Below are 15,563 nucleotides of genomic sequence, written 5' to 3'. Positions count from 1 at the left end.
TGTAACTTGCAGCCAAAGGTAGAGCTATAGCCATCCCAGTGGACCTTGACAATCAAGTAAACAATCTATTTGTGAAATCCAACAACATTGTCCAGAAGACTGCCATGAGCTGGAGACTCTCTGCTCGTAATGCTGCCCGCAGAGACTCTGTGGTGACCGCATCACGAGATTATAGGAACATTATTGAAAGACTCCAGGTGCAGTATGAACAGTACATCTTGTGTGTTCAGTTTTGTTTTGTTTTTTTCCACATTTTTTATGTAGCTGCCTTTTATCAAAACCAGAAATGTTCATTTTCTCTTCATTCAATCTTTCCTCATATTTATTTGTAAAATTTGATGGACAGATTGGATGTGATTTAGAAAGGCACACATCTGTCTGTATAAGGTCTCATGTTTGACAATGCATATCAGAACAAAAAGCCAAGAGGAAGGTGCTGCCTGCAGAGCTCAAAAACAAGAGGACTTTGTTGAGACACAGATCTTAAAAGGCCTACAAAAATGTTCCTGCAGCCTTGAAGATTTTCTGAAGCTCTGAAGCCTCCATAGATTTTGAATGGGGAAAAGTGTGCAGCCAGTTCGAGGGACAGTCCTTTTTGTTCAAATTTGTTCAAAGGCCAGCTGATCGCCACAGGTCCTTTGTGAAGCAATTTCCAGAAAGACAAAAATCAATGCAGCACTCCACCAATCTTGGCTTTGGATACCTCCCATCAGCGAAAATATCTACAGTATAGGGCTCTTAGACTGTAATAAACATGACCCGCTGGTATGTAACAAATGTGTTTTTGAAATTGTAATGTTTGGAGGAAACCAATCACACGGTCCTGTGTCTGAGCTCTGCATGCAGTTTCTTCTACTTCATGATTTGGTCTTGATCTGATATCCATTTTCATCAGGCTTAAGGTGTACAGTACAGCATTCAATGAATCTAAACATTTTCTAAAAAAGCTGCATGTACAATTATTCCTCATTCAAATTTAATGTTGAGAGCAGTATCAAAATTATCTTTTTTTCTGGGCTGTAGGACATTGTTTCAGCGCTCGAGGACCGTCTCCGTCCTCTTGTCCAGGCTGAATTGTCAGTCCTGGTAGATGTGCTGCATAGGCCAGAGCTGCTCTTCCCTGAAAACACAGACTCACGCAAGAAGTGTGAGAGCGGAGGTTTCATATGCAAGTAAGCAACATAAATATCACACATGTAAGGAACATGTGTGCTTAAAAATGAGGCTTATGCTGTAATGTTCGTGTGCAGGCTGATCAAACACACCAAGCAGCTGCTGGAGGAAAATGAGGAGAGACTGTGCATAAAAGTTCTGCAAACGCTGCGAGAGATGATGACGAAAGATCGGGGCTATGGAGAGAAGGTAGGAGAGGCTGCTAAAAGCAAATGTTCGGATGGTACAGACATGGTATGGACTTTATACTACATAGTAGATACTATAAACTTTATACTGCGCTTGGTATTAATACAATTGCTTAAAATATATTTAAATTTTCTGCTTTGTTCTCATTGATTTCCTACTTATGTAGAATTTTTAATGAGCGAAGGAAGTAAATAATGCATAAATAAATGAAAAAGCAGTTTCTATTTATCCTACAGCAGGTTTTTGACCACATATTTTTGGTACTTTTTACTTTCAGAGCAATATTTTTTTATTTTTAACTGCAATATTAAATATGGATGTATTTTAGTACCTTTTGATATACATCAATATCTTTTAAATATTTGAAGTTTTATCTGTGAACACTCCACATAGGTTTACTTTTATATGATCAGCATTTGGCACATGCGCACACACAGACATGGTTTTACACATACATTTTTGAAGGGCTTCAGCATGCACTTACAGTCCTCTTCACCTCAACTGTGAATAAGACACTAAACTAACATGTCCTTCAGTATCATTGAGCTCTGCTTCAGCTCCATCCTTCTAACTCCTTATACCCTCTGTTCTCTTTCAGCTCAGGGCCTTTGATGATGAGATGGATATGCCAAAGGTTGTTTCTCTTTTTCTTGTATTCATGCCATCGTTACTGTAATCCCCAGTCTGTTTTGGATGTGTGACACCAGTATATGCTCTGTCATTGTACTGTAGTAGCTGCTGTGTGCTGTAGTTAGGAGGGGCTGTAGGCACAGCTAGTAACAAATGGTGGTAGGTTGGTTTTGTCTTTTTCGTACCTGCTGCACTGCCCTGTATCTGCTACTTATCTGCCATTAAACAGTCTGCAGATCAACTAAAATAGCGAGTGAGAGACAGGAAGATGGGTGTTGTGGCTGTTACTCAAGAGTTGTGTTATTTCATGCGAAAAGGCTAGTGAGTCACTTGCTGGCTGGGCCAGCTGCCAGTGCTGCGTGTGTTTCTGTTCACTGTCCTTAGCACTTTGGACTTTTACATGTCCTATGTTTTGCTAAGGTTTACTATAGCATGACATGTTGTTGTGGCCCATGTTAACTTGGATTCCAGTTTCCGCATTTTATTTTACACAATCATAAAAACATATAGATGTGAAAAGATAAGCCACTAAGTATAGTGCTCAATATCTGTGCATGTCCTACAAATATGTGATAAAAATCTGAACATTAAAGCCATTGCTCTTCCTCTTTTCTTTTCATGTAGGTGTTGTAGTATTCAGCTCCTTTGTAGGGTGTTTCCCTCTTATCTTCTCTTGGCACCAATAGGGGGCACTGTGGCTGTGTGTGGGCTGTGAACATTTAGGGATACATGAAGGTGTGGGGCTGTGAGGGGCTGTGGCAGTCATTGAGGTTGTGTCCTAGTTTTTCTTGCCTGCAAGCTGCACGATTCCTGGACTCCTGCCAACTCTGGGCTGAGATTACATAAGAGTCAGGCTTTTTTTCCTGGAACTCAGCCCCTCCGCTGATGTGTGACCTTCAGCAGTAATTGCCAATAAAAGTGTGGAGGAGCTGTTTACCCACATTGCCGCTGTGTGTGTGTGTCTGTGCGCAGGCCTTGATATATGTGTGTGTGCGCGCTTATGCATCTGTATTTGTATGCGTGTTTGTATATGCAACATTTGAACTTGGGGGAGGGGGGTTGGTGTCTATTTGCATGAGGGTGTGTGAGAGAGATGTTCCCCACACCCACCTGTTGAGTGTTGTATCTCTCTCTGTCTACACATGAAAAGCATCTCTGATGTAAAAATAGCATTTGAGTTGAGACCTGTTTCTCTCCCCCTGCGTGCCAGTCACTCTGAATTTGTTGTCTCCCCCCCCCCCCCCTCCTTTTTGGACTCATGAAATCACTTTTACACAACGCCTCAGCTACTCCGAATACTCCCCACTTCAGCTCACACCCTTTCTCACATGGATGCAAACACACACCCACTCTGTAAACTTAATGAAGTTGACTGGTAATGTTTGTCTAGGTGTGATATGAAAGTCTGAAGTTGGCTCTTGGCTCCTCTTTTGCCTTTTGAGTCAGGCAGAGCAGCATAGGATGAACACGCAATCTTGTTTTACAGGAAATGTGTCTCATATGGGCCACATGAAGTAGGATTCTCTTTCAGTGTTCTGCACAATGATATCTGCAAGGAATTTTTGTTAATATCTCGATAGTATGAGACGTATTTTTGATCTCATGAGTGTGTGCTCTGTGCTCAATTATGTAAGAACCAGAGGAGTTCAGGATACACAGTGCCAGGATCTTCTCTGTACCTGGCCTCTTTTGTGTGCGTGTGTGTGTATGTTCATTGAAAGCAGTTATGCAAGGCTCCCATGTTGGAAACTATGTCATGTTTCATCTCTTCTCTCCCTGTTTGTTTGCTGAGTGAGCTTCTCAGTGAACAGATTAAGAAGGAAAACTGTCTTCTTGACTTGTAAATTCCAAAATAGTATCTGCCAAGTTTTTTTTTTCTTTCTTTCTTTCTTTCTTTCTTTCTTTCTTTCAGTCAACTCAATAATTTCCTGCAAGACTCATAGTGGTGTGTTTCCCAGTCTGGTCAAGACAGAAATTCATAGTACAGTTCTGTTATATAAGTAGGTCAGCTACAATGAAAATGACAGAGCAGAGTCTTTTGATTTAGTCTGCTTTTCAGTCTGCACATAACAACTAGACAAGTGGTAAACCCCAGTGTCCATGTCATTCAATGCTGGTTTAGACATGACTCAGTGTCACCATACAAAAACTTGTTTATTTACTTACTTTCAGAAAAAAAAAACACCTAAAACATAAAGGAGAATGAACCATATGTGCATGCATGTGCACATTTATTTTCTCTGTTGGCAGACTGAAAGGTGTAGGGCTGATCAGGGGTTTGCCCCCGGGAGTTTCCAGTTCGGTGGAATGCACTGTAGTCAGGACGGATGTGGCAGCTGTGAGGGGTTGCTCTGTGGTGTCTGTGGTCAGACTGGGGGTGATTAGATGTACATATCTACTCCAGTCAACGTCATGCTTTATGGTTTGATGTGGTGACTGTAAGGCAGTGTCCACAAACTTGTGGAAGATGCTCCTTCTGCATTGTCCAAGAGGTGAGGTTGTAGCCCCTTAACCTGCTACTGAACTCTACCAGGCTGTATTATCTACAGATGGAATCAAATCAGCTTCTGTGCATGTGAAAAGCTAAGCTGAAACATATAAGCCTTGAAAAATGGTGCTTACGTTCTGTTTTTCTCATTCTTTTTTTGCACACATCAGTCTCTGTCTTTCACTTTCTCATTTTCAATATGTTTAAAAAAACACAGAATAGCCTTGGAAAGTAATGTATTTGAAAAAATATATTGCCACAAAAAACAAGTAGTTCAGTCTTTATAGCTATTTATACTGTATATGTATATATGATCTGGTAGTATAGATGAAATACAGTAATGTCAGCTGTGCTACATGAGGGACATCCTAGTGTTTAAGGTCCATCATGCTGCCAAACTAAATGTTCAAATATTCTCTTTAATGTCCATCAAGCATAGCCCTCAATTCTTTGAGTCCAGCGTTGTTGTTGTTGTTGTTGTTGTTGTTTTTTTTTTTTAATAGTCAGACTGATCTGGAGGTGGTAACAATGCTTCCCTTCTCAAAGACAGCCGCACTAAACAACAACCAGCATCACTTGTAAGCTTTGTGGCTGGTCAAGTAAATATGTCGAAAGGCCAAATTCTAAGCAAAGTCACAAGCTACTGGTTCCTGTACGTCATGTCCTTGACCTTATCGGCAGAGACACTGGATCAATTGTTAGTGTGGCAGTCCTCGCTGTTAGTGTGTTTGTTCTCTCTCTCTCCCTCTTGCTCTCTCTGCCTCTTGCCCTCTGTGTTTTTGGTGACAGATGGCCACTGTATGTCACTAGTTTAGTGGCCTGGTTCCTTTTGGGGTGATTATGTAACAGTAACCCCATCGCCCCTTGCTGCCCCGACCCCCCCCCTCGCGTGTCTTTTCACGTAATAAATTATGTGGAGCGTTGCTTTGCGCCAGTCTCTTTTTTTTTTTTTTTGGTTCTCTTTTAGTGGATACATACAGTAGATGAGATTTTGATTTGGCAAAACAACAAAAGTAACATAATGTATCTATTTTATCTACATCTGATAATTCTGTGTTTTATTCTTTGCACTTCATTTAAATGTGGGAAGGATATTTAGGCAATTTGGGAGCTTATTCTATGTCATGTTTTCTTGGATAGCCCGACTCCAACTATGAAATACCCTGATAAAATTGCCATTTTGATACGCTTCTTTCTTGTTAACCTTAATCTGTTTCACATCTTGAATAGATGTAGAACTTCAACCTTACACCTCCTCCCTTAAGTGTTGTTCCTCCCCTGTAATTTGATCTGGGCAAGTGACTTAAAGTAAAACTAAATATTATAATATTGTTGTTTTTAAGATTGCTTTTGTAAGGATTGAGCCAACTTGGATGTAAATATGACTTGCACATGGCCATGCTAGTTTTTTTACCCAGTCTTTATACTAGGATGATGGCCTTGCTTTCTCACTTACTATTCAGTCGTAAAAGCTGAAAGCTTTAACAATCTTCTCATCCACTCTCAGAAAGAGGGGTTGAAGGAAGGTGGAACTTTAAAACAGCAACCTGAAGATGAAAATCAACTAAAATCAAGGGCAAAAACAGTTGTCCTAACATAACACGAACCATATACAATTTTGTATACAGTGAGGTTGAGAGAAGGTTTATAGAAAATGAAGAATAGGTCCAATCAACCTGGATATGTCCTTTTTAAGATTGGTAGTATTTGTATTCATTACTGTACATTTCTTCTGTCTCGGCTTTCTAAACTTTCCATAACCTTTTTGTTTCTATCATAGTAGTAGGTGCTCGGCAGCTCACCCATAGTACCCTTTGCATGGCCTCTTAAAACAGCTGAATAGCTACATGATGTGGTTATTAACCTGACAATTAGCTTTTCACTGCTGCATGAATACTAACCTTGTGTTTGTATCTGTTGGTCCATTGTGCTCGCACTCCTCACTGCACCCAGCAGCTGGATCAGAACCAGCCTGAGAAGCTGTTGGAGGACCAGAAGAGGGTAGGTATTCAACTAACAGCATGGTAGTTCACTGAAACTAAAAGCTTAACCATCACAGAGATTCATGACAAGATAAAACATTTTAGACAAATAGCACCTATGCATTTCGAAGAGAAAAAAACAAGCAAACGACAACTTGCCCCTGATTTTTCTATTGCTGATCACTCTTCCTCAATGTTTTAAATATTGTAAGATCTGACCATTCAGTTCTTCGACCAAAGTAAGCATACATAGAGGCCCAAAAATATTCATGCCATTGCTTTTGTGATACATTTTTCTCTCCTTTTTCTTTAATGGTGTTGTTGGAAATGTAGTGACTTAACAAAGCCTTGGGTGTTGCTTTTAAAGAGGCTGACTCTAATATTGACACTTCAGAGGAATGATATTGGCTGGAGTTCATTGATCGTTGATCTGGAGATCATTATCGTCTCTAATAAGACAGCATTATTTTGCAAGCGAGTATGTTTAGTGGCTGTTCATTCAGCAACCCTGATGAAATGTCAGTGCCACTGGCTATTTATTCAGAGCCCTTTCCTCCAATTTCCTCCAATCTTTGATTCGGGCCAAGTTTGTGCTAAAAAGGCAGTATTCTCCAATGACACCAGGTGGTCATTTTCTGACTTGTGCTGTGCTGTTACACACAGTACATTCAGTTGATTAACATAGAAAAGATGAGAGCAATGCTCTTCACACTGACCACATAAACTAATCCCGACCTCAAGAGCATAACTACGGCAGCAGAGCTTACATAAGGCTGCTGTTGTCTATCAAGGACCACCCACAGTAGACATTGATTTGCACATAATCACGCAAAAACCTTCTCTTTCATTTCCTTCACTTCATCCCATGGGAGGTCTGTAAGGTAGAGATGGGCTGCAGTTGCTATATCAACTGCAAAGTCGTGCTGCCGACTTCCTGACAGTGGATGAGTCACAGTGTGGGAGGGCTGGCCCCAGGTCTGTCTAAGTGAAAACCAGGACCTCACATTGTCACTACACAGGGACTGCTGCAGATGATAATCATAACAGTGTTAGTCATGTGGGTGGTAAATGATACAAACTGTAGGTTATGTCAGCAAAATGTTCTCACATAAACATTTAGGAATTCTTTAAATTAAATATTTAAATTGAAAGGTTGAATTGCAGTCCCTCCATTCCTAAGTAATGCGGAGTCTGGTTGTATTGGCATGCTGACATTCAATTTGGAGATGTTTTATTGTCTTCATGAAGAATATGCAATCTCTCAGTGATGACGCCTGCTACGCTGTTATACAACATCTCCATTGCTGACATAACGTCATTACATCCTTCCATTTCTTTTCCTCTGATAGGGCGAGGCGTTGAGACAGATTCTGGTGAACCGTTACTATGGCAACTTCCACCGAAGCAGTGGGCGGAGGGACAGCCTGACGTCATTTACGAATGGCCCCCTCAGTCCAGTAGGACCTGGCAAAAGCCAATCAGGTGCGACAGCTTGACTGCTGTTCACAAACACAAACACAAACACAAGCAATTGCAGTTATTTCTTTGCAGGTCCTGTGCAGTGCAGTTTTACTATTAATGCCACGAAAATGTCACAAAAACACTTATTTCAACATCTGTAATATGGCTGAGGTATTTGTGATGCATGAATCAAAGCCCAAAGAGAAGCATGTCTTTGCTGCCAGTAATGACTCCAACTACTATTTGAGGGTAAAGTCTAGATAAACCTTTTCCTGATGGTTTGCCAAAATGTCTTTCCCCTGAAATTATAGTAAGGCAAGGTTCTCTCAGCAGTGTTATATAAAGATGGGACTCTGTCTGGCCCTGAGCTGGTTATCAGATGCAGAGTTGTGCAGTTTGCTGGCCTTTAAGTATGCACAGTACAACACTCTTATCGCTACTGATAACATTGTCATTCTGTTGCTGTCTGCAGTCAAAATACAGATCATTTTATCTCTGTGCAGTGTTGTTTCTTCAATTTGAGCAATTGGTCCTGATATGAAATGTGCAATATGATGTAACATTTAATCAGCATATAGATTTTTACAGAACATATTGGTGCCAATGCTGCGTGTCTGTTTTTCATATGAATTTAGTGCCACTATATTGACCTAGTAAGCAGAATTACTTGTTTTTGATGTGGGAACATATGGCTGTTTTTTCTTATTCAGTGTAGCAACAGTGTGACGCCAAGGTGTATACATATCATGCATATTATATAGCTCTGATGAGACTTGGCCGAGATGCTAAGAGGGTTTGGACAAATATTTACCTGAAGCTATAGACGTGGGGAAAAAAAGCCTCTTGTTTCCCAGACCACAGGAAGCACCCCCAACCCCACTCCACCCCGTCTCTGGGTGATCCACTTTTTACTGTTACTAGGTGACAGGCTGCTACATCCTGTGAAAACAGCCTTTGCACCTGTTGCAAAAAAAAGAACTAGACTGAAAATTGTGACCTGAAGTCAGACTCTCGAGGGGGGGGGTTGGTCCTGTACAATGAATTACATGACTGTACAGTTACACACTTTGGAGTAGCTTTAAATCTTAGTAAGTCATTTTAGTTGGACTGCGTCAATAATTGGCTTGCTTTGTGTGATTAAAGCAATACATTTTGAAGAAAATCTTTATATCAGGCTCTACAGCTTTAAGCTTTGTGGGTTACATATATATATATATATATATATATATATATATGTGTGTGTATATATATATATGTATGTGCTGCTTAAGACAAACAGTTCTGTGGGAAATTAAACAAGCCATAATATCCTTTTTATTGTTAACACATTCCATGGCTGTTTCAAGATTATTATGTTGCCATTACTTGATTTTTAGATTACTGAGTGTTCACGCTGGATTTTGATTTGGCTTGTACCTATTGTGCAGCATTAGGGGGGCCCGGTGGCCTGAGTCGTGGTGAAATGAGCCTGGCAGAAGTACAGTGCCACCTGGACAAAGAGGGCGCCTCTGACCTTGTGATTGACCTCATAATGAACACCACGAGTGACAGAGTATTCCAAGAAAGCATCCTCCTGGCTATTGCGTTGCTGGAAGGCGGAAATACCACTATCCAGGTCAGTCAATCCCAATTTTTCATTGGAGAAACTGCAAAATGATTTGTGAATCTGCCATCTACTGTTGAACACCTGAGCAGCATATACGCAGCTTTTACCTTTTCCACTTACTGTAACTGACCTTGCAGTGTTTTAATTGTATGGCCTGTGAAAATTGATCTTATCCCCCCAGTTAATCTGTAGATGATCAGTGAGAGCAACGTTCTGTGTCATGGATGTGCATTTTCATTACTTAAGGATTTGCAGTATATGGGTCAGTGTGCCACCTGTATGTCAGCAAGCCGGCTCTCCTCGGCTTCATATCTAGTTGTACATCATGTAGCTTAAAGGCTATGTCTGCCGCTAATGATGTCAATGGTCTGTAGAGTAGAATATTAAAAAGAGAAATAATAATTTCCCATTTTACGCTGCTTTAGTAGTCCTTTAGGCAACATAAATAAGTCCTATTTCCATTTTCTTCAACCAGAGGTAGCTCACCTTTTGGTCTCTAGCTGTGTTACTCTGCTTGTCTTTGTCATGTGTCCCTGTCTGTTACTTAGCTTGTTGATCATTTTGTCGTTCCATCTATCCATCTGTCTGTCTGTCTGTGTGCTGTTGTGTAAGCACTGGACTTGCATAATCAGATTAGAGCGAGGAAGCCACTGTGGCAGAGATAATGCTTTGGCTTCCCACGGCTGCTGCAGAGCTATGTCACGTGATCAGCATGCGTTACATAAGGGCTGTGTGAATGAACAATGAGGAATGTCTCAGCCTTCAAAACATTCCAACCTCTCTCCTGCTTCCTCACACTCTCTTGCTGGCCCAAACTGGGTCATGCTGGGCCTCCGGAACTGGGGCAGTGGGGAGAGAGGGCGGAGGGACGGGGGAACACAGAGGGGATTGAAGAGAAACTGGAGCTGGTCTCACCCTGGCATTCTTAAGTTTGTTCTGAAAAAGGGAGTTTCTTTGCAGTTGAAAGTGCTCCATGTGCATTTCTACATAGTCCAAATATTTGTGTTCTTTCAGGTGCTACAAATTGTCAACAAGTTTCGGACACACACATTTTGACAGCAATCTTCAAAAAGAAAAACGAACTTCATTGTGTTGAGTAAAGCACTCTGAGGATAATATGAGCTGGCTTTTGTCTGTGTCTCTATTTGTCATGCCCAGCTGAGCACCTGTTGGGTCTTGGATATCTTGTTCTCATATAGCACAGTTAACTATTTACTCATGACCTACATAGCGCACCGAAATAAGCCTCAGAGAATAGCTTGAGGTTGCATGAACATATACTCCCTAACACACACACGCACACACACACACACACACACACACACACACACACACACACACACACATACACCCTCTTCATCCTCTCCATCTGCTACTATCATGCAAAACTAATGAGTAGATGTACTAGAAGCTGTTTTACACTCAGTGGTGCTTTCTAGACTTGTTGACTCCACACATTCCAATTTCAACATCTTAGACACTGCTCAGACAGGTGTAAATTGTTTAGTGACATCGCAACTTGTGACATTTCACTTGTCAGCCATCTGGCTTGTGACCACAAAGCATGCGGTTCTTTTCCCCTCCAAAACAGTTACATTGCAGGTGCATTCAACTGGCACCGTAAAAATAAATACAATGGGTGTAGACACATTCTCTTTCAGCCAGAAAATGACAAGGTAAGTGTCTGATCTGAGAGAAGACAGGCGAGGGAAAAGCAAAGGAGGAAAAGGACTTGGAGGAGACCAGCAGTTCCATTTGGTTTGCATGTGGTGCTGCCGACATGAGAGGGCGGGTGAGAGAGAAAAGGGAGCATTGGTATAAATAGCTGTTACATAACATCCCTTTGTTGATGCCAAGTGGCGGAACGGAAGGAGAGAAGGGAAAGCGCTATGACCTTGTTTTTCACTGTTTTTGTCCGCCCCCACCTCATCCCGCTCCTCGCCGTCTCATTCCACTCAGGGCTCGTCTCCATGGATACAGACAGGCTCTGTGTTTACCCAACACTACAGGGAGCCCCTGAGATGCTTGTCCCTCTCGTTTCTCCCTCTTTCATTGTCCTCTGTTACTATCATTCTCTCCTTGACCAGCATGTGCCGCTTCATCCATAACGTCATCCCTCCATCATGCCACTCCTGTCCTGGCTTTTCAAGTGCTATCAAAACATAGATGGTGTCTCAATTTGACAGTGCCGAAATTGTTGCAGATCGTGTAAGGGCCAACATCGAAACATTGTAGATGCAGCAACATGGTTAGACATGAAAGTTTAGGTTTTCCCTTCTGAGTCATTGTCAGTAAGACCTAACCATACATACATTTCTAAAGAAACCAGAAAATGAAAGTTTGCTGTCGTGTTTTTCTTTACTGTGGTGTTCTGTCTGTATATAAAGCTTTTGTCTTGGATTCAGTGACTCATTTGACACATTCAACTGAGCCCAGTTAGAAACAGGCAGCAAAAAAAAAAAAAAAGCTTTAAGCCTGCTGTTGCTGCAAGTGAAAAATTTCACTGCAGGACAAAATCATTAATAACTCTTACATGACCAGCACATTCCCCTCCAACCACCATCAATCAAACAACTTACTTCTACCGCAGTGAAATATTGTAGTTCAGCTAGCCCTGATCCATAAGATGAAATACACCTGCTGGCATGGACTGGGAGTCTGCATGCAGTATCTCTAACCTAGGATATCCTGGAGCTGAGAGCTGAAATATTAATGAAGTGATAGGGAGTGTAAAATGACTTTGATTACATAAGAATAAACTTGGCAGACACAGAGTTTGGGAGAGAATACTGTCTTGCAGAGCATGTGTGACATGTGGGTGTGTCCACTCAAAATTGGCATGTGCCTATGCTGGAGACAACTGACCTAGTTTTCCGCGTGTAAAAGTGGGTGTATTAGCACACGCTAGCTCTCCAGCTTGTACTGTACAAGTGTGTGTGCGTGTCTCTGTGAGTTATGTAATGGATAAAGGGGCGGGGGTGGGAGGGTGAATGCTCTTCTCTCTGTTTGCTCCAGTCTCATGGATGTGTGCTGTCCTGGCCCTGGTCCGGCAGGCCCTGCATTGCTCACCCCTCCTCACCCCCTTCCCCTGCAGGTCCATGCTTTAGCCTCCTGATGGAGGACAGTTATGTGAGCAGAGAGAGGCAGTTCTGATCATTGTTGCACCTTCCCACTTCTGCTTTGCTTTGAGTTGTGAGCCGGTTGCCACCGTAGTGCAGCTACTCCCTCATTCTGCACTCTCCAGTCTGTCATCAAGTTGTTTATTGTGCGATGGCCTTGCATGGCAGCCCCTCCCCACATTGCTATCTCCTCGTCCCTGAGTGTGGGCAGAGTGTGTACGTGCAGGAGAACGGCTGCTCAGTGGTGGAGGGCCAGGGTGGGGCACAAGGCTCTGGAATCTGCCTTAGGCCAGAGACGCACAGTTATGTCATTGTTTGAATGGAAGAAACATGGTTTCAAATTTGTGTGAGCTCTGTTTTGTGTTTCATTAATAAGCTACATACATTCTTCTGTTTGGCTATTTAACTGGCTTTTCACTCTTTTTATTTTTTATTGAAAAGATTAAGCAGCGGTACCTTTAACATTACATTCCAATGGATATAGTGTCCTCAGGAGAGACAGAGCGTCTTCTGTTCTTCTGCCCATTCTGCTTATCAGTTTCCTTGTGACTGTCATTTATTTGTTTCCTCCAGTAGCCCAGTTTTACGTCTAACCTGGAAAGACTGATGGTTATGTAACAGACTTTGACAACTGGCCTACATACTGTCTGATAACATTCTCTCCTTTCCTATTGCTTGCTCTCATTTCCCCCTCCCTCAGTCATCTTCTTTCCTTCTCCTTTTTAATCCCTTAGGCCCCCTTTGGTGTCTGTCTTTCCCCTCTAGCTTATTTTCCTATCCCCACTCCCAACCGTCTCTGTTTCTCTATCTGTGTAATCAGGTCAGGCTTCTCCCTCTGCCATCATTTTTCATCCCGTTAGTCTGGTGAGGCAGCCTGGGCTGGCCGAGGTTGTTCCATAGGCTGCAGTAGATAAGAACTCTTACATAACCAAAACAGCAGCCTTGTGGTTTGGGACTCAGTGTATGCATTGTGCCTGAAGTGTTCTAATTTTGCATGACCCCATTCCACAGCAGTAACTGCAGCGTTAAACCCCTGTCATCATGATAAATCCAGGCTCGTTTTACTAGAGTTACATAAATTTTTGTGTGTCAAGACCATAAGACCGTGTTGCTCACACTGAGGAATGATATGTTTTTTATTTTTGGATGAAACATTTGTTATATAAGTAAGCATAGGCAGGATACAGTCCATGTCTGTGTTCAAATCCAATCGAATCAAATTAGATTTATTTGTATAGCGTCAAATCATAACAAAGTTACATCAAAGCACTTTACATCATCATGTTCCAACATCATGGTCACTGGTTTTATCCTGAACTCACTACATGCGGAGTTACTGATCGAACTAACTAATCAGTACATCAGTCAGTACATCCATCAGTATAATGCAAACTTATTTGGGAAGATTGAGCCCTTATTACCATGTTTGCTAAATGTTACAGGTAACTTGTTCTTAATAGGGGGAAAGTGGTCATTTTCATCAATGACCAAATGTTTTGTTTTGTTTTTGTGTTTTCTACATAAAACAATAACAAATACAATTTACCGGATCCCAAATGTTTTGAATTTTTATTTAACCAAATTTTTAAACAATATTAAATTCCCCCCCCCCAAAAAAAAAGAGAAAGCCAAAAATTTTCGAAACAAGAACCAGAGAATCTGTATATTACGCTACAAATAAGTTTTGAATATTGTTGACTATTATTTAGGGAATTGAATAACAGATTAATTGGCTGAATGTTTAGCTCTTGCTATAATGAAGTACTTTTCCACAGCACATAGCTATCATTCTGTACTAGCAACCAGGTATTTATACAGCTTGACAGATATAATCCAGAGATCAATAATCTCTTCTCTCTCCTCTTGTATGCAGCATTCCTTCTTTTGCCGTCTGACAGACGACAAGAAGTCAGAGAAGTTCTTCCGGGTTTTCTATGACCGGATGAAGGTGGCCCAGCTGGAAATTAAAGCCACAGTGACAGTAAATACTAGTGACTTAGGAAACAGGAAGAGGGATGATGACAGCCAGGATAAAGATGTCCCTGTCCGTAAAAAAGGTCAGAGGTCACCTTTGACATTCAGGTTTACTAAACTGAAACAGAAATGCATTTTTATGGCATGACGGCCATGTGGAATTCAGCTGTGTTCGTCTATGGTGCCTGTTTCTGTGCAGCCAGAGACTCAGCAGTAGTCATGACAGAGGATGTGAGAGAGCAACTATTGGAGGCCTCATCTGCTACCAAGAAGGCCTTCAACTCTTACCGACGGGAGGCAGATCCTGAGGACCACTTTGCCTCAGTGGATGGCCAGCCCAGTGGAGGGGACAAGAACCAGGATGAAGGAGAGATGAGCTTCGTCATCGTTATCATGCAGCCTATCCTTCGCTTCCTCCAGCTTCTTTGTGAGAATCACAACCGTGACCTGCAGGTAGGACAGCATCAAACACTGCAAGTGTTTCAAACGGCCATTAGAGTTGGTCACTTCCTGAAACAGTGTCTTCCTTCATCCTTTATTGTATAAGCAAGTCCAATTTTAATTAATACTCTTGTTTCTTTATCAGCAGTAATTCTGCCGTAGATTCGAAAGTTCAGTATTGACGTCATTCTCTTTTTCTTTCAGCTTGAAACTTTTAAGTTATGTCAAGACTATGTATGTTTGGTTCACCCCATAAAGACACTAAGCTGCCAACCTCAATATTTGTATTTTCTTAGAACTTCCTTCGTTGGCAGAACAATAAGAACAACTACAACCTTGTGTGTGAGACTCTGCAGTTCTTAGACTGTATCTGTGGCAGCACCACGGGAGGTCTCGGCCTGCTGGGGCTGTACATCAATGAAAAGAATGTGGCGCTCATCAATCAAACTCTGGAGAGTCTCACAGAGTACTGCCAGGGGCCCTGCCATGAAAACCAGGTA

General features: G+C 41.7%; 1 protein-coding gene across 3 annotated transcripts in view; it reads left to right on the top strand.

Annotated features, from left to right (window-relative positions):
- Window positions 1-15,563, top strand: part of LOC115043925 (inositol 1,4,5-trisphosphate receptor type 1) — a 60,432-nt gene that overhangs the window by 27,976 nt on the left and 16,893 nt on the right. The window contains exons 36-45 of one of the 3 annotated variants that reach the window (XM_029502708.1): window positions 13-197; window positions 1,024-1,172; window positions 1,251-1,362; window positions 1,961-1,996; window positions 6,434-6,481; window positions 7,812-7,944; window positions 9,351-9,538; window positions 14,522-14,705; window positions 14,822-15,075; window positions 15,360-15,560. In XM_029502708.1, coding sequence (XP_029358568.1) covers window positions 13-197; window positions 1,024-1,172; window positions 1,251-1,362; window positions 1,961-1,996; window positions 6,434-6,481; window positions 7,812-7,944; window positions 9,351-9,538; window positions 14,522-14,705; window positions 14,822-15,075; window positions 15,360-15,560 — 1,490 coding nt within the window. The remainder of the gene's footprint in view (window positions 1-12; window positions 198-1,023; window positions 1,173-1,250; window positions 1,363-1,960; window positions 1,997-6,433; window positions 6,482-7,811; window positions 7,945-9,350; window positions 9,539-14,521; window positions 14,706-14,821; window positions 15,076-15,359; window positions 15,561-15,563) is intronic. The other 2 variants (XM_029502710.1, XM_029502709.1) reach the window with 2 other exon arrangements.

This window comes from Echeneis naucrates, chromosome 5 (assembly GCF_900963305.1).
Source record: "Echeneis naucrates chromosome 5, fEcheNa1.1, whole genome shotgun sequence".
NCBI classification, from domain to species: Eukaryota; Metazoa; Chordata; class Actinopteri; order Carangiformes; family Echeneidae; genus Echeneis; species Echeneis naucrates.
The sequence above is the reverse complement of the archived record's forward strand: the minus strand, read 5'-3'. Positions and strand labels throughout refer to the sequence as shown.